The following is a 24,993-nucleotide window of genomic DNA, read 5'->3' on the forward strand; positions in this document are numbered from 1 at the left end:
ATAAAAAATATGGCAACCACATCATCTAATCCCTGCTTCCACCCTTCCTCAATCCACCCAAAATCCTTTTCCTGCCTGGGCTCGTTGGTCTTATACCAAGACCCTGCGTAGCGTTCATACTGGCCACAGCGCCCCCCAAACTCACTAAACCAGTCCCATTTGTTGAATTGGACGCCCCTCTTTTCGGGTTGAGGGGTGATGTGCCCGAGCGAATATCTGTACTCCCTTGTTTTGAGTTGGATGTTGTAGTCGTAGCCTTCTTCCTTGTCGTGCCTTTAGAGGAAGAGCCAACAGCGGATGGGCCAGGCACAGATGTGTTGGAAGAATAGTTCTGAAAAGGAGAGGGGTAGTGCATAGATCCCTGAGTGGATCCAATGTCGGTCGAATTGAGTTGGCGGCGTGCCTTTTCGTGCCGGTTTTGAACATTGCGAAAATCTTGTATCATACCGCAGTTAGCAAAATTTCGTCAGGTGGAGAAGTCGAACAATTCAATGCTCACGAGAAAGAAGTTCCTGCCATCTGATCTCATCTTTGCCTATTTTTGATCGAGTCGGTCCGAAAGCCGCGGTAGATGGTCTGTGCCACCATTGGGCATCAGAGGACCCTTCACGTCCTGGAATAACATAGCCACTCACGGTTTGGTGGTAGTAGGTACATAGCCAGATGAGTGAACGACTTGTAGCCTAGCTCTCAGAGATATGAACGCCGTACTCTGAGGCAGAATCATGAGAAGACCATAAAGGCATTTAGAAAGCCATGGGTATTTGTCGGGTTCAAGAAGCTGCAGACGGAGATCTAAAGGAAGTGGCACCCATCAGCTTCATTTAGATGAGGCGACACAAAAGAATGGATATAGGTACACGTGAAAACTGGTGATTCAATGAGCATGACAAGCTTATCTATTTGAACAAGTAACTGAACTGTAAGTTCGAGATCGGCACTGTAGATTTTGGTCAAACTCTCGTCGATTATATACAGCCTGGGACACTCACAATATTTGGAGCAAGTTCGAGGCATGCTCATAAGCCTGGGCTAAAAGACACAGCGAAAACGCAGCTACCGCGTTATGACACCAGGAACGATACAAAGATGAAAATAGCATTTGGCCATCCTAAGGTGAGACTGAAATTAGCTCTAAGTCCGTAGTAGCAAGAACAAATGGTGTACTCTAGAGTCAAGGTTCTTCAGTCGCCGTCTGAAATCTCCTAATTCCGGTGATGTTATCAAGATCATGTTCAATTTGACTACCATCATGCTTGCAAACTCCAAGTCCTGACTTTTTCATGAGTGACAGCTCTTGATAGCTTTCTACACTACTCACATCGTCCTTTTCCAAAATTTCAGCAATTGTCCTGAAAATTCTTTCTGCGTTCAGATGTAAACACAATTGCCTGATGATCAGACTTCCTCTTTGCTCAAGCAATCGTCTGTCCGTGCTGAATAGCTCCAGTACCTTGATCATAAAAGAAGTGAAATATGAGTCTTCAGAGGAGGAGGATATCTGAGCCAAAAGTTGAAGGTCATGTTTCACAACGTCTTCAGAAGGGTCTGAAAGGGTTTTAAGGAGCGCCGGGAATGTCCCACTATCCCGGGACAGAATCTATCAAGAAATTAGTCTTTTCATACTTTTGATGGGTAACTAACTGGTTCACGGTGACTCACTTTATCAGGCGCTTTAAGATGCAGCATCAATAACCACTCTAAAGCCGCAATCCTGGTTTCCGCGTGATCACTCAGAAACTGCAAGGTTAATACGTTTACAGTCTCTTTGACATCAAATGGATCTTGATCTTCTTCCATCGTCTGCTGTGTCTCAGCCTTGGGGGATAAGAGAGAGGAAGTTAATGTAAGAGGTTGCACTGGAGGCGCTGTGGCCGAAGCATTTTCGGATTGTACTTTCGCGCCCTTGGCAGGATTTGCAATGGATATAGCCGGCGCATCGTTAGAAGACGGCGTAACTGGCTCCGAAACTTGATGCAAAGAGATAGTCGCCGATTGTCTAGTTTTATGTCCAAGACCGCTCGTCAACATGCTAGAAGTCGGACCTCTTTGAGCAATACCTCCTGACACTGTCACAGGGGAAGACACGGTATTGATAACCGGCGGTACTGTAGCAGCCTCAAGAGGATCGCTGACCGGCGCCGCCGGGGGCGACCTGGCGCTATCGTTCACTTCAATAATAGGGTCTTTCTTGGTCGACGCAGACGTGAGTGTGAGCGATAAAGGCGGAGATCCAGCGAGTGACGAATTCGTGCCAACTAAGGGGGCTGTATATGGGGCCTCTGTTAAGGAACGTGGGCGCTGAACTTGGAGGGCAATGGATTGGATCACATGATATAGACTGGAATTTGTGTCGTATGCAGCCATCTTTATCTGTGGACTGATCAATTGAGTAAGCTTTGGCTTTCATAAAGGCAGTGCTGCAAATGCTACTTACTGAGAAGATGCCAAATTGGGCAGGATGGCAGGGACGATTTGAGGAGTAAAAGCAACCACGGTGTCCTGGGCAAATTCCAAAAATGTCAATATCCACTCCATAGCTGTGGATTGCACCAGCTCATCTGAGTTATTGACTTAGTTCTCGAACATAAAGCACTGACATGGGATTTGGATGTGCTTACCATCATAAGACAGATTATGTATTATAATTTCCATGATGGCCGCGTGATCCACCAAAACTCCTTGGCCAGGTACCCATGCACCCGAACCCTCACCTTCCCAGTTGTGTTCTTCATCAGCCTCTCCTTGAACTTCTCCTCCTTCGGACTCGGAGTCATTCTGGAAAACCGATCCATCTTTGGATCCAATCTCCCGTTTTTTGCTCTCAATAGTCTCGCGTGCGTCCTTGGCGGTGCGCTCATTTTCGGCTTGTTTATCTTGAACCTGGGCGATGTACTTGATTTCGCGAAGGAATTCAGCCAACACGTTCTCGGCAGCAAGTCTAACGTCCACATTATTGTCCGAGAGATATTTTCTGTTTCTTTCTTTATTAGCAACCTGGAGGGCCTATCCGGTCTGGCCAAACTTACAAGAGACCGTCCAGGAATTCCGGGAGCCACGCAACAAGCTCTAGATCCGGAATGGAGTCAAGAACCATGAGCCACGAAACGAGGTGCATCCTCGTAAAAGGAGAGATGACATAAACCCTCTCCGACAACAGGGGGATAAACCGTTCGAGCGAAAATGCTCTGTTATCTTCGAAGTGCTCTGCGTCCCTCATATCCTGATAGCCATCATGGCTCTTCGAATCCATCGTCAATGATCGGTTTCCGGCAGTGGACCCCAAAGAAAGGCTTGGGTTACGATTATCAGGATAGATGGAGACATAGCTAGGCGCTGCTTCGGCTACTATGTCTTTCATGAGACGATCGAGTAACTCTGCTCCGTTTTTCACGGACATTTCCGAGTCTGACGACAGTTTCGACAGGGCATCGAAGATTTCATTGAAGTGCACAAGTATCTCTCCCTTGCTTACTTTCGCTCTTGTAAAGATGAATATCAACTGCGTACTTGAGAGATATTGAGGAACTTACATGTTATACAGGCTTTCACATGCGTGATAACGTAGTCTACTTTCTGGGTCTTGAAAGCAAGCCAGAACTGGCGGGATAATTTGGCCTAGATATGGCGCCACATCCTGCCCAAGAGCAATGGCAGTAGCAGCTAATCCTATCAAGCCTGCTGAAGGATCAGCTTTGTCTAATCGTGTATCACCGCCGCCACTTCTGCACTGACCGCCATTTCGTGTATGAAGTGCCGAATTGTTTGAGCTTAGCATTGCACATAGCTGGTCGATGATAGCTGAAATCTTGACAGTGTCGGAGGACAGGACCTGCCTGGACTAGATTGAGCTCTTTATACGTGTATTGATTTAAGAGGGGCTTACTTTTCAAGCTCAAGAGCTGCAGCTTTGCGGCGGTCATAGCTAATAAGAAGAATGAGCGTTAGAAGAGTGCCTGGGGTTCACTATACCTCACATTTTATCATTGAGACCTGCGATGTGACAGTAGATCAGTAGTATCCAACCCAGGATGAGACAGGTACCTACTTCTGGCGATCGCTGGGTCTGAAGAGAGGGTCGTGTCAGTATAGAGAGAGCTGAAATGTGGAAGTACTCACCCATGGAAAATGCAGTGGTTGAACTGATGTGCACCTTGGTCTGCGGAGGGAGATGAACTGTACAAAGATGAACACAGGGCCGAGGATGAACAGAAGTACAAATAACATGACGCCGATGAATGATGATGATTGACAACAACACAAGCGGACGGCGCCGACTTCCTACCCTTCTTATTATTATTATACCACTATCCTATATATTGCCCACCCCCTCGCCCTTCGTCCTCCTGCAGAGTCCTTTGGAGCAAATGGCCACATCCAAGATACGCTCATCCAATGCCGTCAGTTCCTCTTCACCATGATATATGCCCAAAAACTCTTCTCTCGCGCTGTCTGATCCGCTCACATCGAGGTTGATCACATTTGCTTACCAGCTCTAAGCAGAAATCGCCCACTGTTCTTGCACCTCACCTGCCGATTATTGACAAGCTTCCCAATGGCCAAAGGTGCGTTACGTTAACTGTTGGAAATTTTCAACATGCCATTGGATGACCGTAATCTGCTTTCCTCGTCCAGATATACAATCAGCCTTCTATCGCCTTCCTCTTTGACCCTTCAAAGTCAAGATGTGCTGTATAGATTACTAGATCACAACATGAGAAGCTTGTATGGCTTCATCGCATAATGTCGGAATTTTTTTTTTGTTGATTTGATCACACTAGACAGTCAAATTCAAGCTTCCCTTACACAGAGATTTCCAAAAAGGAAGAAATGTTCGATCCGACTTCGCGATTTTTACTGGTTCTCGGGGAGACACCAATGGACACACGTGATGAAGTACCTCCAAAAAAACGACAAATTGATATTCAAGAGCATGAACTATTCGGCTTCTGTGAATTTCGATTTGACGTGGAGGAAACACTCTCTGAGAAGCTCGCGGAGGTGGTGTACTGGTAAGTCCCTGCCACGATATGTTTTCCGGGGAAGTTGAACATGTAAAGTTACGAATTACAGCTTAGACCCTCTGTGCGAAAGCAAGGCATAGCAAAGCAACTAATCGGGATTTTAGAAGATATTGGCCGGCTAAGGAAAATGGAGAAGATCATGTTGACATGCCTCAAAAGTATGTGGTAATAAATGTGTCACGCTCATTACTCTCATGATCAACTGACAAAGCTATGAAGACAATGCTTCCGCGCTGTCCTTCTATAGGCGTCAAGGATTTGAAGCCGATGAGATTGACCCAACTCGGATGTCGGAAGAAGAGCCAGAAAATGGTGAGGAAGTGGACTATGTGATACTTAGCAAGCCTTTGTAGCTCGATAGTAGATCGCATTGTAGTGACTATGCATGTGTCTAATGACCGTTCTTGCATGCTGTCAACCACCTGAATTTGTCTCTTGCTTCTTCATCCAATCTGACAACTCAATCATTATCTGAATCATTCAGTTAGTAACTGCGGATTAGGGCTGGAGCCAACTTACTTCGTCAACGGATACTTTTCCTTCTTTCCACTCTTCACAGTGCTCGCTAAACGTCCAATCCCTCTTGTTCCTTCTTCTCTTTGCATTTGTTCTTTGTTGCTGTACTTTGGAAATCTGCGGCTCGGGTAGGCGGCGTAACCATGATGAGTTTTGTCCGTCCTCCGTGTCCATTCCTTTAACCCTGTTCGTCTCTGTCGCTGAGCGTGATGGGTAAGCAGCAGAAGACATAGCAGGACGTAGAGCGAAGAAGGGGGAGGCATCCTCGTTACGTTTTCTCTTGCCGTGTGGGATAGAAGAACTTTGCGGGTGCTCAAGATTAATTCCTCGGGGATTCACGAATTTTGCACTTTTTGTCGGGGTAAGCTCTGTGTTATGGTTTGTGGAAGCGGTTTCGGAGCGTCCCGGTGTAACTTCTGGTCCCAATTGTCCTTTAGGAGCACTGGAAGCTACACGGGCAACGCTTTGTCTTAATGGACTTCCTCTCACTGGCCTATTAGCTAGACTTTCTGACAGAGAGAAGTCTGAGTATCTCTTCGTCTTGGGAGTAACCAGAGCCAGAACTTCCTGTGTCGTTAAACCTCCTCCTGAGGACAAACTCGCAGCGTCTTCGGAATCTCCTCGCTTATTCCTCGAGTCTTGAGGTGACATCGATGCTTGCTGAGATAAGAGTCTACGAGACAGGCTAAGAGCAGAACGAAAATGGGAAGCGCTGACAGAGCTTGCTTTTTGCGCCGACTGCTCTGGCAAGTCTTTTGACTGTATTCTGGGCAAAACAAGGACTGTATTAGTGTTTGTTATAGAAAAGAGGGAAAAATCGCTGGCGCAACACTCACTGCTCACATGCCAACACAGCCGCAACTCCTACCAAAGCTGCTCTCTCTTCTGATTTCAACTCATTGCCTTTCCCAGGCCCAGTGAGATTTCGCAAGGTTGAGAGAATGCGGATGGAGATAGGGAGCGCTTCATGGGTGGCCGAAGGGAAAAAACGGACGAGCTCGTCGCTAGTAGCAGACATGAAACGGTTATCGGCTTAGGGGAAGGGAAGAAATGAAGCGAGATTCGAACAGATGGTAAAGCATTCAGAAATTGTTCAATAGTAATAACTTTTAAGATTCTGATGTATCCGTTCGGCCACGCAAGAGCGACAAGAGCGAAGAATACACACTCGCGCATTCCTATATTTACGCGGCGGCGTGCTTTTTGTGTTACGTAAATTAGCATGACATATAGACTCTATAGAGTCATTTACGTTCGCTCGCGTAAAGAATATGAGGGAGGGGGGCAGTTCCATTAAACAACGGACAATATAATAAAATATTTGTTAAACGTGTACTTGTTCTCTCTCTACTGCTGCACCTTGCCAGCATTGGCTGAAATGGGAAAAAGGTCGAGAGCAGCAGCTAGTGTCATGCTACATCTTCCATTTCATAGTAGTCATTCGCCAGCACGCCACGAAGAAGATACCGATCTGATTGTGGGAATATACGACAGTAAATATTTAGATACGCGTCGGCTTGCATTAATTCCATTACCACTTATTCTGATCCCAATGTCTTAGCCGAGGCCCTTCACCGGTCACCTCTTTTCTACTGCATCTATCCTTGCTACTTCCTCTTTCGCTTCATCTTGTTTAGGCTTCAGGCTTTCCAAAAACTCCAAAAACTCTTTATTTCCTTTCCACCCCTTTCTCGCCGCCGCACTGAGGTCAACCGATTTACCCATCATCACATCTACCAAGACTCTTGCACCAACGACTCCTTTATCGTACGCTCTGATCTTCTTCTGAGAATCTATGCCGGTAGTAACTTCTCTCCAACGACTTTCGACTTGCAATGCTTCCTCAAAACGCTTTGCTAATGCCAGGCGCACCATCATCCGACCAATGGCATGAGATTTTGGCGCTAATCCCCGATCAAGACAAGAGCCGAATACTGCCAAGGCTTCATCAATCAGCCCATAATCCGTCAACATTCGTATGATCGTTCCGGCCGTTCTCCCATCTGGCTCGATCCCTCTGTCTATCATATTTTTGTATACTGACAGCACCAAAGGCATGATTTCCTCATGGGCTGTGTTGCCAAGTTGCGGAAAGGGCAATGCAGAAGATACAAGGTATGAGAGGACAGTGTTGTATGCCCACTTTGTTTCTTCGGGGTGTGTGATGGGAGAAAGTTGATGGAGAAGAGCAAAGCATTTTACTCGATGCGCTGGCTGCGAGGACCGCGCGAGCTGACCAATGATCATAAGAATAATCAAAGGTTGTAATTCCTTGTCCAAGGACAACCTCTGCGCAAGGTTGAGTGCCAACTCTGAATCTCTCACTCCAGCACCAGTTAGACCTTGGACTACAGCTTTCACCAATGCAGGACGACGACCGTAAGCGAACCATAGGTAGTCTTTTATATGTCTTTCTAAGAGAATAGGTCTGGATGGCGACGGCTTTGAGCCGATTGAGCGAATCATCAAGAGTGCGTCGGCACGCCGTACAGGTAGCCCGTCAGAGATATAATCGGCGTAAAGACGGGATGCGAAGTGAAGATGCTTGCGATCACGAGAGAGTGCTGATTGGAAAAGGGATCGCCATTGCTTGCTGTTAGATTCCGACCAGATGAAAGGTGGATTAGCTGTCCGCGCAAACTCATATACCTTTCGCGATAGTATGTAAGAGTCATCTGAAGGTAAAGCCGCAATGATGAGGCGAAAGAGGGGCACAACGACATGCGGCGGCAATGCAGGAAGTATTCGAGCTTGCAGGATAAGTTGGGTGAATCGGACTATGGGTGGGCTGACACATGGAGAGAGGGGAGATCGGAGAAGTTGATGAAGCGTTTTCGAGATTGAGGTGATCAGGGGAATTGGATCTTCTTCGGGATATTGCAAGGCAATTTCCAAGAGGCGTAAAGTTGCCTCCATGATAGGTAGTATTTCATTTTCTTTCACCCTTTTTGCTTTAGCGCAAAGCTCGAAACATTTTCTTGTAAGACTTTCGTAGTCAAGTGTCCTGTCCTCAAGAGAAGATAAAGTGTTTTTCAACAAATTAATTTTCCCCTCGACACTTCGTAAAGCCTGCCCAAACAGTTCTTCAGCGGGCGAGCATGGAAGAGCCTCCACTTCCTTCAATATTGTGTCAATCTCCAACTCAAGCGTTCGCATTCCATCCCGTCCTTCGGTACCCCAGGCGGCCCCTAACCGTGTCATCACTTCCACCACATTTTCCATTTTTACTTCGGCCTTTTTGTTCACCGACCACGCCACGAGCCTTAAAGCCTGCTTCAAGCCCTCTTCAGATCCTCCCCTCATCCTCAGCAGGATGCGACCTACTGTTGGTCCTAGTCCGCTTAATCCGTTCCTTTCGACCATTTCCAAGATCGTCTCCTCCATGGGAGAAGGTCTGTTAAGCCTCCACGCGCGAGTCTCATGCTTTTGGCGAAGATCAAGCAGGATGGCCTGCAAATGGAGCCAATCCTGCCGAAGATGTAAAGGGATCGTCTCGAGATTGTTAGATAGACTAGCGAGACTCTTCCACAACTTGCGAAGTAATTTGACTGTCTTTGGATCCGTTTTTCCAACTCGAAGAGCCAAATCTAGACCTAGCGTGAGACATTTCTCGAGTGCTTCTTTCCCAATCTCTTCCAAATCCATTTCGCACTGTTTGCTAAGTAGCAATAGCTCCCGCACTCTTTTCCATGCTTCCTTTCCATCTCCATGGCCCGTTTGTTTCGTCAATAGAGCTCTAAACATCTCGTCTGGAAGATGCCGACGTAGCGAAGGGTGTAAGGCCGTGTAGACAAACCATGATTTGTCGGTATCGGTGGAGAGAAGTGAAAGAGAAAGGATGGAAAGATGTCGTCGAAATGGATGCGAGTTAGGCGAGTAGGGAAGGGTAGGAGGAAGAGGAAGATGAGGTGTTGCAACGGAAGTATCAGGCACAAAAAGGATCGGCCGTTGCTCTTCTTCTGGGCTGGGGCGCTCCAATCCTTTGGTCAGCGGTGAGCCGACGACAGAAGCCTCCGAAAGGTGATTAGAGGTAAAGAAAGTGCGCTTGGATATATTTGGGCGACAGCATGAACAAGAGAGCCACCTAGAGCAACCTGGGCCATCAGGCAAAGGTATTTCCGATGCTAAAGGCTGAGATTTGCAAAGTCGGAGGGAGATTTTCGGTCTCTTGTTGCGCAAGGCAGAACTGAGACAGGTGAGGCCGTTGACCTTATTGGACATGGCGGTCTCCGGAAAAGCTACTCAGTGTCAGCGGACTAGTATGGTGAAGCAAGAACACTTACCCCATAAACGACGGCCTAGCCACTGTCTTCCTCCTGGTCTGCAATCGACCGCGGATGACTCTGATGATGCCAAAGAAGTGGTTAAAATACCTGCCTGTGTGTATTTGTCTATGAAGAAGCCTCGCTGCCAACTTTTGCAGCAACGGCGGGGAGCTCCTTCCCCTCCTTTTATTTATTATTTGCCTCCTTATTAATATTTGTTCGAAGACGCTCTGTAGGCGTGCGCCCTCATTTAAGGATGCATGTGAGGCTTGCGAAGCCTCAAAGCCTAATATGTTAGGCAAGAGCACTTTTAGGCTGCCTTACGTAAAATGGGAACACATGTGATCTTTCCGCATCATTATATTAAGTTACGTCGCGTTCATTTGTTGTTCTTACAGCGAGTGTTCCATCCTTCATTTGCCTCTTTTCCTTCTCCTTTCCTTACAAGAAACAAGATTTGGTCTCTACATTTTGTGGCCATCCTCATCATTAGGCTGTCTCGTTTGAAATCTGTCTGCCTTTCATTCATTGCAAACTCTCTCCTTATCTTCGTAGTTCCTCTTTCCTTCCATCAGGCATAACCCCACTTGGGTCTTCCTTCCTCTTCGATTTGCCACCCATCACATCTTCTTTCCTTACTCATCATTGCAGGTGCTACAAGTTATTGCACGAACGACCGCCTGCAAGCATGTCGAAACTCGCAGTGACTCCCGTCAATAAGTCCACAGGCCTCATGCGCCGACATCCTTCCATTCGCGCTTCTGATCGCTCACCTTTCGGTTCAATTTCGGAAGGTGTGAAAGTCCAACTCCATTACCTTCCCCCAACCGCGTTTATTGTTGACCACAGTCCACCTGCTTTTCATCGTGCCGACACTGTCGGTGAACCCGATCGAGAAGGTGCGAAGATCACTCCCTTCCCTGACGAGCAATCACTTCAGATCTTCGAGAATGCGAGAATCAAGGTACAGGATGATGACCCATTCGGCGCCGGACATCGGCAGCTTTCAAAAAACAAAGGTCCAAAAACATTTTCTTCAGTTGCTCCTGAAAGGAGCAGCCACTTTGGCTCTCGGGGATCAATAAGACCTCAGCTTTCCAACCATCATTCACAAGGCTATCGTCATTCGTCAGCCTCTGGACCCCGCGATCTGCAACTATTGCAACAGGTTTCGAGATCAGCTTCGATGGAGAAGATGCCTCCTCCAAGCGATATCATTCAACAGAAAAGAGAGCATGTGAGTCGGAGATGGGGCCTTTGCGAAGACGGCTGATTTTGCAGTTACAGCTCTCTAACAACAATCACACCAACCCACATCTCGCCGTTCAAGCTCATTCTGGCGTTTCCCGGCTTTCCCAGTCTGGTCGTGATGTCTCCCAATCCCACCCGCAAATCGTCTGCCCAACCAACACCTTCGTGGATGATTGCCCTCAAATCATTGCGGAGCCTTCTCAGTACATGTCCAGGGACTCAGAAACACTTGATCAACCCCCAAACGTCACAGCGAGTCAACAGCGTGGGCAAGAGCTCAATTTACATTATGATAAGCATTTTCACACCCCTACAACTAACCGTCATCAGGTCGAGGCAAACATTAATCATCCTGATCATTGTGGATCCTCCAATGTGGCTGGAACCCATGGCCACGTTCATCGACCGGACGCATCTCTAGACGACGAGTTTGTCGCTAAAGGATCATTCCAAGGGCTCATTTTTGAAGATGACTCCAGTATGACCGACTTTGACGGAACCGAACAGACTCCGAAGAGGACGCCCGATAAACGACGCGCGATGGATAACGAGAGCGAAAATATCTTCAATTTCACCCCTCGTGCCGAAGGTCACCCAAATCCTGTAAGTAGCTTTCAAGTCATTTATCCAGTAAGGTACTCATAGGAAGGAAAAAAAGAGGAAGAACAAGCGTTGCCGCTTCGTCATTCCAAAGGGTTTCAGTGACCATCTCACTATTATTAAGGGAGTTGATCCACAAGATATTCTATTCAAGCGTATGAAGACCACTCAAGTGTTCGATCATGGAGGAAAGTGGACGGGTCCCAATGGTCAGTGACTTTTATGTGTTGAGACGGAGACTGCTTAGTCATTGTTAGAAATCCTAGAAGGCCAAATCAATCAGTTTGAGAGCATTAGGCGGCGTTGGGAAGGCTTTTTCGGTCGTAAGGCGGAATCAATCTTGCTTGCTGTTTTTTCACTCAGTGTCATCTTAGGGCTTGAAGACCTTGTTCAGACCAAAGATGCTGTTCTGCAGCACAAACAGGAATTGACCAAGCAGTATGCAGATGCTGGTGAGCAGTTGGCCGAACAATGCGACGAGATTCAGCTGGCGACACGTCACACTCATAAAAGGAGACGTATTTGCAGTGCTTAAAGATGGAAAGAGACGCGGATAATGCTGTCGAGTGAAGTGGAGCAGAAGACCGTACTACGTAAACTATAACACCCGAAACTCTATGTTGGTTACTTATGCACAAGATTTGTATTGTACGTATGTATAAATACTTCATAAATGTTGTAGATATTGCTTTCGGGGGCAATGGCAGACATGATACACCTACAGTATGGTACGTATGCTGATTGATACGTATAAATAGTGCTCTTAATACACTATGTACGTCACGGTGCTACATACTCATCATGTATGACCGATGGCGGGAGGTCTGATTTGCTGAGCTTCGTGCGCTACCGCGGAGATTACATAATATTATCTGCTCGATACTTCGTTATTTCTGTCTCGCTCACCCTGCTGGCCTCGTTCGCGAAACGACTCGCGACACCTCGCGACATTATCCTCTTTTACCAAATTTTATTGAATTTCGTCCCATTCCAAGCTGCTCCGAGTCACAAATGGCACCTCATGAGAAAGGTGTCAATCCATCAGAGTCGCCCTCCGGCAGCCTCAAAAAGGCGCCACCTAGTGGCCCCAAAGCCCTCCGCGGCTTTGCGTCTCCTTCCGCGTTCCGCAACGCTGGTATCGGCAATGGCTTACTGCAACACCGTGGCGAAGATGAGAGAATCTCTTTCGCGTTTCCCAGGAAGGGAAAGGAAAGCCTCGACAGAAACGGAGAGCGGCCGGCACCAATGAGTTTGGAGAGCAGATTGGGTCCCCCTGTCAGTCGCTTCAACCGCCCTGTAGGTGGCGACAGCTTGGAGAGAGGTAATGGAAAGGGGGGCTGGGATAATAGGGATGAAAGAACTAGCGCAAGTTCTTCCTCAATTCACAGAATAAATAAGGAGAAAATTCGCCCTCGGTCTGATTTCATCGAGTCTAGTGCGAACCTTTATTCTGAAGATGATCGCAATCGTGATCGAGGCAGATATCATGAGCGCGACAGGTCTAGAGGAACAAACGGAGATAGGGGGGGGGGAGAAGGTCACAGTCATAGGGAACCTGGAAGGGGGAAAGAGCATCAGAATGGGCAAGGGAGAGATAGGAGCCTTTACAGAGACCATTCAAGAGAGAGAGAGAGCTCGCGTGACGAGCGCGACAGGTACAGCGAAGAGTACAAACATCAGCGTAGCAAGGCCAGATTTTCCCCAAGTCCAAGTCCTGAACGTAGTAGACTTAAGTCATCTTTAGGCAGGCACCGGTCACCAGTTTCGGTCTCATCGTCCTCCTCGTCCTCCGCCCGCTCGCCTCCACCCGTGCAGAATCGAGAACCTTTAAGATATAATGGCTCTCAATCTAAAAATGGGGAGAAAGAGCTTTCAAATGGATTGCTTGAGAACTCAATTTCCCGATCCGGGGTCAGTATCGCTGTGCCGAGAAAGCTGGAAACTAAGCAATTAGTTCGCCCTTCGCCCCCTCATGTCAATCTCAAGTCTACCATACAGGATAATCCATCTCCACCAACTGGCAAATATCCCCCTTCACCGCCTTCTTTAGATATACTTTCGAAACCATCCTGCAATCGTGAACCTCTTCCGGATCAGCGTCCACCCACCCCGCCACTACCGGAAAATTCATCGCCCACATCTCCATCCCTTGAATCGTCAAGGTTTGATCAAAATCAACACCTCTTACCTGATGAGTTACCTCTACCGCCCCTCTCTATATCATTTCCCCAGAAACCAGTCTCATCATCATCATTGTCTCGTCTCTCTTCTCTATCCGCCGCTCTGTCACGACCTAACCCTCTCGACAAAGACGGTACTTCGATGCCGCCGTCTTTCCATTTCAGAGAAATATCTAATCGTCACCAGAGACTTTCTCCTCCAAATAATGCCGAAAATCAATTACCGGAAACGTCCATTATACCACCTCCACCATCTGAGACTGTACCAGAACCACCGTGGATTCGTCCCCCATACATCCCCCCTCCTTGCACCAAGCATCGTCCGGGAATAGGCAACTTTTTTATCACCAATCTTAGAGAAAAAGTGGAAGATAAATCAGGGAAAGAAGAGAAGAGGGTTGATGGGATGGAAGGCGGAAAAGTTGTGCAGGTGACAGATCCGAGACTGTCAATGACGGAGGAACAGCGAGGGAGGGGAAGAGGGAGCTCAAAGCAAAGAGCGGCGTTTTACGAGTTGACTTACGAGGTCCGTATCCGTATCCTTTTTCACTTCTATAAGCAAAACTGAATTAAATCACAGTGGGATTTGTATTCCGTTACTCCCAAACCTCCTTCACCACCGACGGCTGTCTTGATCACAGGCCTTGGTCCTCTGACTACGGTTGACCAGATTACCAAATTTTTGCGACCCCATGGCCGCATCAAAGAGATTGACTCTAAAGTTGACCGGAAAACAGACATGCAGCTTGGAATATGTTGGGTCAAGTTCGAGGGACCCCCTTTGGGTCGTCCTGGTACCGCGCACGATGTAGCAAGTATGGCCGTCAAGGTGTGTGATGGAAAAAAGATAAGCATGGGAGGCGAGCGAATCAGAGTGGTGTTGGACGGCAGGGGGAAGAGAGCAGAACAGGCGGTGAAAGAAGAGATGGAAAGGAGGTATCCTCCTAAGAAGCCTTCTGCGTTGCCAAGCGACATGAAGGTGACACCCCTGTCCGGGACAGCAATGGCTACGACGTCCAGACCTCCAAATGCTCCAAATGCAAGCACTCCTTTGATCGATAAGCAGACATTTGATACGTCTGCCAAAGCTCCGATTATTAGACCTGGCGTACTGAAGCCTTTAGGACAGAAGATGTATCATCGCCCATCAGCTCCTCCCCTCGTCTTCAACAATCACCGATTCCGCGATGAATCATTCCTTAATAGACCATTCAATGCCGGTGCAGGAATGATATCGCAGCAGCAAATGGGATATAAGATACTACCAGGGAAACCAGTGCAACAGTTGGCGTCTAGCTTCACAAGCGCGCCATTCGTCAGACATCCACGGGAAAGGAGAGAAGACAGTTGGACCAATGAACGCGGCAGGCGATTGAAAGGAGAATCATCTACCCGCCATTGGCGCGCGAGATCGCTGTCACGATCTTCTTATTCTTCCTACTCTTCATACTCTTCCTATTCTGAAGAGAGTGAGGAAGAGCGACCCCGGCATCCCACGAAAGTACCATATCCTCAGAGGAAACGCCTTGCCACAGGACCGAGCAAAGAGGACGAGTATAAAATGGAAGATGTTAGGGAAGCAATCAGGGAGAATGGTCACCCATGCGTATTTATTGACGCTAAGTCTCTACCCGCTGCAAGAGAGTATGAAAGTTATTTGAGGGATCACTTCAAGGCCTTCAGGCCGACAGAGGTAAGCCCTGCCCTGAACGCAAAGCCTTGATTACTCACAATTCTTTCTTTTCCTTTGTCATGGCAAACAGATTATTCATAGCCATTTGGGCTGGTACATTCTTTTTGCCGACGATACCACTGCATATAGGGTCCAGCGCGTATTGGACACCACAGCGGTACAAGGTCATCGCTTGTCGCTTGTTGTCCATACATCTTCCGGACCTCGTGCGCAAACAGACGCCTCAGAACCTGTGACCGGTGGTGTAGGGGAAAGCAAAAAGGGCAACTGGCGATATTTGACAATCACGAAAAAGTCTCGACCAATGCCTGCTGTGAAGAAGTCGGGAAAGTCTGCGACCATCAGGAGGAAGGTATACTCACCTTCAGTATCTGGTAGCGACGACGATGATGAGCAAGTGCCTGTTATGGCTCAGAACAGGAAACGGGCTCCATCATATGCAAGCTCGACCTCGCCACTTTCAGAAGATGACAGGCCGTTTGCCCGTTCGGTCCAAAGGGAGGAAAGAGATATCGACAAGGAAGGCAAGTTTTCTCTTATTGGAAAAAAGGCAGATGTAGTATCAGTTAAGGCGGCCAAAGGTCCAAAGAGTAAAACGATCAGAGTGGACTCCGACGAAGTGGAAGAAAATCAAGGAGTCCCATTGGCCAGCATTGGGGAAGTCACAAAGGCGGAAGGAAAGCAGGATGATAGTACGGTCGTCAAGCTCGAGACATTACTTTCTGAGAGTATCTCTGAGCTTACCAAAGGCAAAAAGAGACCTACCAAAGCGAAGGGAGGGAAGGCTACAAAGAAAGTACGCCTTGACCAAGAAGCCGACGATGCGGCTACGAAAATCCAAATCGACGAAGATATTGTACCTCAACCACCCAAGAAAAAGAAAGTCGTTAAAACTGAGGTCGATAAACTTTTGGCTTCCGGTGTACTTATGGATGAAGAAGATGCGTACTGGCTTGGTCGAGTATTAGCCGCCCAGGAAGATGGCCTCGAGCCGATTTGGTCGGATGGCGAAGAAGACTTGGTCGATGAAGGCCACCCTCTCTTTCACAAGTCAGGGGCTTGGCGAGCTGAAGGGTGGAAGAAAGTTGCCCAAGTGCAAAAGTCAAGATATCTTCCGCAGCGCAACCGAGCTGTCGTCAACTCCGAGGATGTCGGAGGGATCACTACAGGCAGGACGGCTCGTCTTGCTGGCCGTGATCAGCACCGACAAACAGCAGCAGTTGCTGCTAATAATACCGTCGAAAGCGATCTGTTTGCATTCAATCAATTGCGTATCAGAAAGAAGCAGCTTAGATTCGCGAGGTCAGCAATTGAAGGATATGGGCTGTATGCGATGGAGACGATCCATGCCGGGGAAATGGTTTGCGAATACGTGGGTGATTTAGTGCGGGCCACCGTGGCGGATGTGCGGGAGCAGCGATATCTAAAACAGGGGATTGGATCATCGTATCTCTTCAGAATTGACAACGATATCGTTTGTGACGCCACCTTCAAAGGATCAGTAAGGTAAGTAAGGTGTTTCGGACAAGTCAAGCAACGTGAAGTTGACAGTAATTTGTTAATTTATTATTCTTCAACTCGTTCCCTCGAAAACGTAGCCGGCTTATCAACCATTCATGCGATCCGTCGGCCAACGCCAAAATCATTAAAGTCAATGGACAATCGAAAGTGAGTCACAACGACCATGTATACAGTCTGGGGAACATTGCATGCTAATAAGCGAATAAAGATCGTTATATACGCTGAGCGAACCCTTTATCCCGGAGAAGAGGTTGGTGACCCCCCTCAATATCAATGCGAATGGCGAATTTGATGGCTGACGGGCGTCGATACTTTCTTGTCACAGATTCTGTATGATTACAAATTTCCGCTGGAATCTGATCCAGCACTCCGAGTGCCTTGCCTTTGTGGCGCCGCGACTTGCCGAGGCTGGCTCAACTGAAAGCAACCTTGTGGACTCTGATGGATGGATGGTGAATGTTTTATGTTGTAATATTTACTGACGTATCATGACGAATGATAATGACTGGGTTGTGGCAAATAGTAGTAGCTGCGAGTACTGGCGACATCAGCATTTGAAGAGCAAATCGTAGTATAGCACAGTATATTAGTTTCGATCTAGCATATCAGTATGATGAGAAACTACATCATTGGCTCCCTACCGAAACGGCTATTATTGTCACGACAGCAGACAACCTTGATCAGTCCGGCAGCTAAGCATCAACGTTGCGCTATTAGACTTCTTTCTTTTAGAATTGTAGCACCATTCAATTGCTCAGGACTCCTGTTCATACGCAGCGTTGTAATCTGTGGCGACTTTGTGGCTAGTTAAGGGGGCATTGGGTGGCGTGTGGGCAAAAGAACGATATTCGCCGAAAGCAGGCGATAAAGGGACAGTGCGTATCTGATAAAGAAAACCCTGAATTATTGGTCTTGGCCCTGAGGCCTCTGGGCTAATGCGATCTGGTGTCTTTCGGCCGACGTAGCCTTTTGTTAATCGACTGTCCCGATCTACAATAAAGGTTTACCAGTGATTTCTAATGCCGCTCCTAGAAATATTCCCGCGTCGCAGTGACTCAATAGAAATTTGATCCCGCCTATTACAGGGAATAAGTTTTAGGCGGGGTTAGTTCCGAAGTGTGCTTTCTCGGCGTACAGTATAAATAAGTGCGGTTGGTAATTGTGTATGCACGGACCTTCCTCCTCGGCCGAGCGAATTAGAAGCGCCTCAAACGAGAAAGCAGCGCGAGGGCAGTGCCGATCTCCCGCTATCAGATTAGACAGCAGCTCCTTTCCATCACTGCCGCTCTTTTCCCTCTTCACTCCCACAAAAACTACCCCTGCTCAATCGCTGTCTCTCCGCTCTTTAATTTTCCCCTAATTTTCCACTTAAAACCCTTTCGTCAGGTCCCCCACCATCTCCCTGCCTCCTTCGCCCGCCCTGTCCCTTTACAGCTCAACGCGCCAGCCTTGACATGTCCGTTGCTGTCCCCCCACCAATCCTCCTCGCCACTAGACCGACTATCATGTCCAAGCCTTCCGCACCACGTATTCAGTCTCGCCCATCCCCATCGTCCACTTCATCCTTGTCAACGCGCCCCGTGGCAGCCAAGTCGACCCAATCACCTCTCAACTCTGCCATCAGCTCCGGTTCTACACCGAAGGTCGCAGTCAAATCTGTTGCAACCAACATCCCTACTTCAGCACGTCCATCACCTGCTCCGCGTGCCAACTCTTCTTCCTCAACCTCCACAGCCGTAGCAGCCACCCCTATCATGGGCAAGGATACGTCATCCTCTGCTGGGAAAATTTTTGCAAAGCCAAGCAAGGAGTGGGTGCTCCCAGAAAGGGCAAAACCAGGTCGAAAAGTCAGCAACGATGAGCCAGACAACGTGAGTTACATTCACCAAGATTCCCGTTATCGAAGGACAATGAATAAGATAGACTCTGACTTTCCTTCTCTCCCCCTTTTTGAAAAATAAAATAAAATAGAAACGCCAGTCGCAAAATCGGCTTTCTCAGCGGGCGCACCGCGCGCGTCGGACCGACTACATCCAAACCCTCGAAGAACGTCTACGCCAATACGAGGCCGACGAAATCCATTCTAACGTTCGTCTTCAAGAAGTGGCACGAGCTCTCAAGGCAGACAATGAGAGGCTCAAGGCTGAAGTCAATGAATTGAAGAATAAGTGCATGGAGTATAACGGGGAGAAGGATGTCTGGGAGATGGAACGCAGGACATTGAAGGAGGCTGTGCGAGACATGCGCATCGAAATTGAGGCTCTCAGAGCTGGAAGTGGAATGGAAACCATTGTGAGAATGGATATTGACCAGTCAACAATAGATAGCCTTGTCCCTGGCCCAAGCATACCTCGACGTCAAAGCGCACATCGATTATCCCCCAGGAGTGCCAGTCGACCTGGAAACGTGACTCTTCAAGATTGCCCTATTTGCCCAAATCCTGATCCAGACTGTCCTTGCCAACGACCCCATGCTCGTCAGGAGCAGTACCCACCAGAGCATCTTACACTCGCCCCATCTGCGGCCGAGGACCATGCGGCCGCATGCGGATTATGTCATTCGACCGATGAATGTCTCTGCCGAGCTGTTGACGAGGACGTCAAGCCAGACATCTCTTCGCCCAGTCATGACCTTAAAACGCTAGACGATGACAGATGTGGCCTGTGCACTGGTGGCGATTTTTGTGCCTGTCGAGAGGCGGCGGCGGCGGCGAGTGTGAGAACATCTGTCACATCAGATACTAAGACAACAGTGGCAACGACCACTGCCGTTTCAGGGATTGTCACTGCATCGTCTTCCTCAGCCGCCCTGCCACTTAGGCTTCGTACGAAGGGCAATGGATCAGCTAAGGCTTCCATATGGTCTCTCAATGCGGCTCCTGCAGTTTCGCGAGAGGCAATATGTACTGGTGACCCTTCCAATTGCGATGCATGTCGCGACGATTCATTCGGTAAGTAACTCGCTAATTAGGACGTTTTATACTGATTAGTCATTAGGCCGTGAATTTTGTCAACATTTGTTCGAAGCTGCCGAATCGTCTTCCTCCGTAAAGCCCTGTTCATCATGCCCAGGAAATTGCATGAACGTCAAGGCTGGCCTTTCACCATCTCCGGGTATTACCCAAGCATCTTCGTCGTCCTCAAACCAAATTCGTACACCGCCAACCCCGCCCGTTAATCAACCTTCAGCGGTGGAGGATGACACACCGCTTGCACCTCTTCAGATGGTTTGCTGTGGTAATGCCGAATTGTGTGGCGGTTCTCGAGGAGGGGGATGTACTGACGATATCATTGGTATCGGTGGACCCTCTGGGGCTTTACAAGCTTCAATGTCTTTCCCTTCCGTACCCGAGGTAGACGAAGATGACAATGCCACCCTCAGGCCAGATCAAGCCTGGAAGCAACTCAAGGTAAGCGCAGCTACCACTTTATCCCTCATCAATGCTGACATCCTCCTACTAGGCACATCCTAATGCGAAGTTTGCCTCACTTGCCCTTCTAGCAGATGTTGTCGCTCGCAGAACAAAGTGCCTTGGGCCGCGCGTGGAAATGAGCCCAACGCCAGCTAGTCCTGCGCCGACCGCCAGTGTCCCTATGTCAGTTCCTGTCATTGCCCATTCGGCGTCTTCGCGCCCGCGTCAGCCGATGTTAGGCTCGCCAGATATCCCTAATACTCAGCAAAAACGGAGGAATATTGAGGTAGAAACGTCGGCAGTACGAGATGCTCTCAAGTTACTGGACAAGGCAACGCCCGCTCCTTCTCCAGAGCCTGACAGAGAATTGAAGAGACGGAGAATTGAGCGAATCCTGTGAGGAACAGGAGGGGGATGAATTCAAAGGCGTTGCACGGATCAACACCTTGTGATAACTGCCTAACCTGTGAGAATAGAGGATAGCCATAGGCAGATAGCAATGGTATGCAGGTTAGATGTACAATAAGTATCTGTTTTCCTACTTTCTTAATTCCTCTGCTTTGTTGGCAGACATGTCATGCATACCTGATGTATCGTTCTGTACAATGACTACAATGGAATGCTACCTCGTTTATGGTCATGTTTTCACCTTAGAGGGCCATATTCAATAGCCTCTCGTTCAAGCTTTCACATACCTGTCCCAAAGCCATTTCCGTCAGCATCGCAAGTTCTTTTATTGAATTGACTGTCACTCACGTCGCATCAATTTGTTTGACTTGGGGTAAGGCCAACATGATCTTTCGCCTATAGTTGCCCATATCTTCCTTCTGGCATGGGTTTCCTTCAAGGTAAATAGTGCAGAGGTTAGTTAGGGGACGAAGTTCAGATTCCAGTGCATGGAGACTGCCGATTTGATTATTACTTGCCTGGAATGGATGAGCATTTGATCGTCATTAGAACGCAAGGTGATATAGACATACCCAAAACTCTTCCAGATTTGATAGATGCGACAGATTTTCAATCTCTTTTATGAAATTGTTACCGACATCCAGTGTAGTCAACTTGATCTATTAAGCAGATCATTTGAAACATCGCGTGAGCATCAAAAATATGATAACGAACAAGGACATACATTATGATGTAAACCCTCAATCTTTTGCAAGCCGTTATGGGATAGATACAATTCTTCAAGATTGACCAGTCCCTCTAAATTCTCCAATTTGGTGATGCGATTTGATTGCAAAGAAAGAATGCGTAAAGAAGAGAATGTGGACAGATTCTGGATATTTCTGGTCAGCACGACAAAGTAACTGAGCAAATTCTGGCCTAACCTCAAGCACACGGATCTTATTCTTCCCCAGCCACAGTTCCTGCAGATGTATCAATTTGTCGAGATTCTCGATGACCCTAATCCTGTTACCCCCTAGCTCTAAGCTTTTCATTGTGTCTTGACACCAATCGAGCTCGCCTTTTTCTAACCTAGATATTTTGTTTTGAACCAGATACAACGTATTCACATGTTGCAGGCTGGGGAGGGAGGGTGCGTGCCGAATGTTATTAAAGCTGAGATCCAGTGTACTGAAAGGCATTTTTAGCTTCTGCGATCCTGCGCAAATGTCCCTGAACATACCTAATATTGGGGCATCCAGCCAACTCCTCATCCCTCACGTGAGGTCCGAGTCTATTATCATAGAAATCCAGCTCTTCTAACTCTGTCAAGTTGGCAAAAGCGCCTGATGGCAGGGGTGAAGTAAGCTCGTTTTGACGCAGACATAGCCTTTTCAAATGGTTCCCAAACCTCGGAAAGTTGAGAGGTACGAGTAGAGGTGTTTTCAAGCGGAGATGCAAGAGTTGAAGATCCTATGTCTCCTTTAGCATCTGATACGTGCTGGTACGCTACGAGCGCTGATCCCACCTCTGTATCTTCTGGATAATCTTTTAAGAAGTCGGGACTCCCGTCTCCCCCTGCATCTGTCTCCTGATTGTTCCCGTCCTCATCGTCGGGCTCTGAGTCTGACGCCGGAAGTTGGACTACCTCGGTGGGGCCTAACCTTGCCCGAGGCTTGGCCTGGGAAGGCACATGCTGGTTCGCCGATTGCTGGACGTCTGATGAGATACTCGGCGATGCTTGCTGCTGGTCCATCTACGGGATTGGTAACACTGTGGATAGTCTGCACAAGAATGCAAGCGTAAAAGGAAGAGCTGGAATACAAAGAAGTACGTACTGCGCGGTTCGGTGTGAGAGTCTTCTGTCAGCTTCGCCGTCCCGCGCCTTATATTATCAGACCTCAAGCTACGTTGGGTCTTGGGGGACTTTTACCGCAAAAGTTGCAGTAGCGACTGTCCGTCCTCGCCTAGAAAGCTTCGTATCCTCCACGGACCATCGCTGCTGAGCGATGGATTGAACTGATTAATAACTAGTGATGACCCGCGAAAGACTTCGCGGTTTTTCGGGTAAATAATTCAATTGCACCAAGTTAATTTTGGGAATTCTGTTCAGTTTTTGGGTGGTTTTGTTAATGAGAATGGACGTGTCCGTTCATCCAAATGTGTTGTGGTACGTATTATGATGCATTTGTACAGTGGCTCATTTGATCCTAGACCCATGTTCCTCCCTTTTCTGAGGGGTGAGTTAATTATTGAGCTGTCTGGCGTATTCATAAATTACACGGCGTCGACAGGCTCAGTGCCGTGACATGGAGACCATCGATCTTTCTAAAAACTGGGCCCTACAATTCAACCCATTGGCCATCGTGAAAGGAAAAGACAAAAGACTTGTACTTTTTCAACGGAGACACGAAGTGGTGTATTGAAAATGTTCAGATCGTGATCATGTCGCTGGCCCTATCGTTCTACGTATGTAAGCGTGTGATGCGCTGGGCTGGGTCTTAATTCACCACATAGATCGTCATCCCAAACCAGTTACTGTAAAGTATTCCCATCGGCATTGGAATGGGCGACAAAACCTAGCACTGAAAGGGGTATGAGGTTACATCTAGTAGTTCTCATTAGGTTGGGTGGTTTGTTGGACAGTACATGTGATCTATCTGTAGGTGCTATGACGAACAATGGATCAGAATGTCACTTTGTGTAGTTTGAAGGAGTGCGCAATTTAAGAGAGGGGGTTTCGGTAGTTTACCTGTTGAGATAGGTGGCGTAGATGAATAAATGATGTGTTGTGACTCGGGCCCGTTGCTTGGCGTATTATCAAGGCTAGGAGGAGGCATTCTCATTAAGATTTGGAGCGGAGTAAGTGTCTACTGTCAACTTTTGAAAAAGAGGCCCATCTTGAAGAGCGCATTAAAACTGCCTGGGCGCTCAAAAAGACCTCAAGGCATAGGATTGCTCCATAGGGACTTTTTGTACCGTTCCTGCCTCATCCTGAAATGACGATGTTAGCAGAGGATGTAAGTTCTATAACTGATGATGGGTAGTTACGCCCTTCAGCGAGATGGGATCTAGGAATACCATCCATATTCTCCCTGGTGATAAATCAGAATGAAATGGAGGTGTAAAAAGTGGCGGCTTTTCTCGCTCACACGTTGAGATTTTTTTACTTCAATAGGTTTCCTGTATGGTCCCACGGCCGCTGCTAGGTTCTATTTCAGAGCTTGCATGGTATAGCCGCGACGTCATCCAAGTAGGACGATTGTATCGACGATGATCATGTTGTTTCGGGTTTAGTAGGCGTGAGCAGATTTGCCTACAGCGGAAACGTTAGCTATACTATACAGCTGTGAAGTAAAACGTACTTACATGAGGCTCTCGCTACAGTCTTGCCTTAACTGTTAGGAGTTATTTGATATAAGAAACTACACGCAGCGACATCTGCTCAATCCGCCTGAGGATTGCCGATCACAGTAGTTGACGGGATTTCAACTCTGTTAAGTTGCTGGACTCTGCTATCTTCGTTAAGTTCGGACATACCGACCTGAGCATAAATAGAGGCGTCTCCAGGCGCAGACAAAAGGAATCTGATGAGATGATAAGACTCGGCTGCAAATGGGTAACAGATCGAACGCCTTTGAGTCCCCAGACGGATTGATGTCGATGTCTGAAGCCAATAAAAGGCATAGCTAAAGCGCCGTTATAGCTGCGAAGGTTGCTTATGAAGCCGGCTGCATTCTAGGTGATTTCACAGAGGTATGATCAAGGAGACTGGGTAGAAGGGAGGCGTACCTTCCGAATTACTGGTCGAAAGCTTAGCCCGTAGGGTTCAGGTTCAGGATCTGTAGGCAGAGGTAGCTGTACAGCTTCATTGGCACAGCATGTATTGTAGGGTTAGCAGCTAGAGAGAGCTTCGCCGGGCCACTTCCAGTCGCGCCATCAGATCCAAAATCTAGCATGATATTTTGGGCACAGGCAGCCAAGTTATGGCGATTGCTGTTTGTTGTTTGGTTCGAGGGGGCGTAAAACTCGGGGAACGTCACCGCCAGGGAGAGGACCACTGGAGGACGGTGGCGGTTGGTTGAGTGTGACTGAAGATGGACAGTTAGAGAAGGCGGGTCCCCAGGCAGGGTGTCTAGGGACA

The 24,993-nt window shown here is 47.9% G+C and overlaps 8 protein-coding genes across 9 annotated transcripts; 4 read left to right on the plus strand and 4 right to left on the minus strand.

The window, feature by feature from the left end:
• Nucleotides 1–25: 25 nt before the first annotated feature.
• Nucleotides 26–3,778, minus strand: CNBD2670 (hypothetical protein; the record flags this gene model as incomplete). The annotated part of the gene is made up of 13 exons (XM_770765.1): nucleotides 26–435; nucleotides 500–576; nucleotides 636–795; nucleotides 861–940; nucleotides 993–1,111; nucleotides 1,168–1,272; nucleotides 1,322–1,600; nucleotides 1,663–2,380; nucleotides 2,438–2,540; nucleotides 2,622–2,974; nucleotides 3,030–3,482; nucleotides 3,534–3,678; nucleotides 3,736–3,778. The coding sequence occupies 13 exons, from the start codon at nucleotides 3,776–3,778 to the stop codon at nucleotides 26–28; spliced, it is 3,045 nt and encodes a 1,014-aa protein (XP_775858.1).
• Nucleotides 3,779–4,417: 639 nt separating this feature from the next.
• On the plus strand, nucleotides 4,418–5,377 carry CNBD2680 (hypothetical protein; the record flags this gene model as incomplete). The annotated part of the gene is made up of 5 exons (XM_770766.1): nucleotides 4,418–4,450; nucleotides 4,501–4,565; nucleotides 4,782–5,012; nucleotides 5,061–5,182; nucleotides 5,244–5,377. 5 exons carry the CDS (start codon nucleotides 4,418–4,420, stop codon nucleotides 5,375–5,377), a joined length of 585 nt encoding a protein of 194 aa, XP_775859.1.
• Nucleotides 5,378–5,438: 61 nt separating this feature from the next.
• CNBD2690 (hypothetical protein) lies at nucleotides 5,439–6,558 on the minus strand (the record flags this gene model as incomplete). The annotated part of the gene is made up of 3 exons (XM_770767.1): nucleotides 5,439–5,495; nucleotides 5,544–6,306; nucleotides 6,377–6,558. The coding sequence occupies 3 exons, from the start codon at nucleotides 6,556–6,558 to the stop codon at nucleotides 5,439–5,441; spliced, it is 1,002 nt and encodes a 333-aa protein (XP_775860.1).
• Nucleotides 6,559–7,118: 560 nt separating this feature from the next.
• CNBD2700 (hypothetical protein) lies at nucleotides 7,119–9,761 on the minus strand (the record flags this gene model as incomplete). The annotated part of the gene is made up of 1 exon (XM_770768.1): nucleotides 7,119–9,761. One exon carries the CDS (start codon nucleotides 9,759–9,761, stop codon nucleotides 7,119–7,121), a length of 2,643 nt encoding a protein of 880 aa, XP_775861.1.
• Nucleotides 9,762–10,493: 732 nt separating this feature from the next.
• CNBD2710 (hypothetical protein) lies at nucleotides 10,494–12,191 on the plus strand (the record flags this gene model as incomplete). The annotated part of the gene is made up of 5 exons (XM_770769.1): nucleotides 10,494–11,042; nucleotides 11,093–11,659; nucleotides 11,715–11,865; nucleotides 11,914–11,979; nucleotides 12,031–12,191. 5 exons carry the CDS (start codon nucleotides 10,494–10,496, stop codon nucleotides 12,189–12,191), a joined length of 1,494 nt encoding a protein of 497 aa, XP_775862.1.
• Nucleotides 12,192–12,667: 476 nt separating this feature from the next.
• On the plus strand, nucleotides 12,668–17,471 carry CNBD2720 (hypothetical protein; the record flags this gene model as incomplete). The annotated part of the gene is made up of 6 exons (XM_770770.1): nucleotides 12,668–14,362; nucleotides 14,417–15,529; nucleotides 15,600–17,035; nucleotides 17,128–17,197; nucleotides 17,259–17,300; nucleotides 17,376–17,471. The coding sequence occupies 6 exons, from the start codon at nucleotides 12,668–12,670 to the stop codon at nucleotides 17,469–17,471; spliced, it is 4,452 nt and encodes a 1,483-aa protein (XP_775863.1).
• Nucleotides 17,472–18,504: 1,033 nt separating this feature from the next.
• Nucleotides 18,505–20,862, plus strand: CNBD2730 (hypothetical protein; the record flags this gene model as incomplete). Its single annotated transcript, XM_770771.1, has 4 exons — nucleotides 18,505–18,921; nucleotides 19,022–20,000; nucleotides 20,047–20,459; nucleotides 20,512–20,862. The coding sequence occupies 4 exons, from the start codon at nucleotides 18,505–18,507 to the stop codon at nucleotides 20,860–20,862; spliced, it is 2,160 nt and encodes a 719-aa protein (XP_775864.1).
• A 279-nt stretch (nucleotides 20,863–21,141) lies between these two features.
• On the minus strand, nucleotides 21,142–22,605 carry CNBD2740 (hypothetical protein; the record flags this gene model as incomplete). 2 transcript variants are annotated; one of them, XM_770772.1, is made up of 7 exons in its annotated part: nucleotides 21,142–21,157; nucleotides 21,219–21,388; nucleotides 21,443–21,523; nucleotides 21,595–21,741; nucleotides 21,794–22,040; nucleotides 22,093–22,322; nucleotides 22,378–22,605. In XM_770772.1, the coding sequence occupies 7 exons, from the start codon at nucleotides 22,603–22,605 to the stop codon at nucleotides 21,142–21,144; spliced, it is 1,119 nt and encodes a 372-aa protein (XP_775865.1). The 2 variants fall into 2 exon arrangements, with proteins under 2 accessions (XP_775865.1, XP_775866.1); XM_770773.1 differs by lacking the exons at nucleotides 21,142–21,157; nucleotides 21,219–21,388; nucleotides 21,443–21,523; nucleotides 21,595–21,741 and having other exon boundaries at nucleotides 21,844–21,875; nucleotides 21,931–22,040.
• Nucleotides 22,606–24,993: the final 2,388 nt, after the last annotated feature.

This window comes from Cryptococcus neoformans, chromosome 4 (assembly GCF_000149385.1).
Source record: "Cryptococcus neoformans var. neoformans B-3501A chromosome 4, whole genome shotgun sequence".
Taxonomy (NCBI): Eukaryota; Fungi; Basidiomycota; class Tremellomycetes; order Tremellales; family Cryptococcaceae; genus Cryptococcus; species Cryptococcus deneoformans.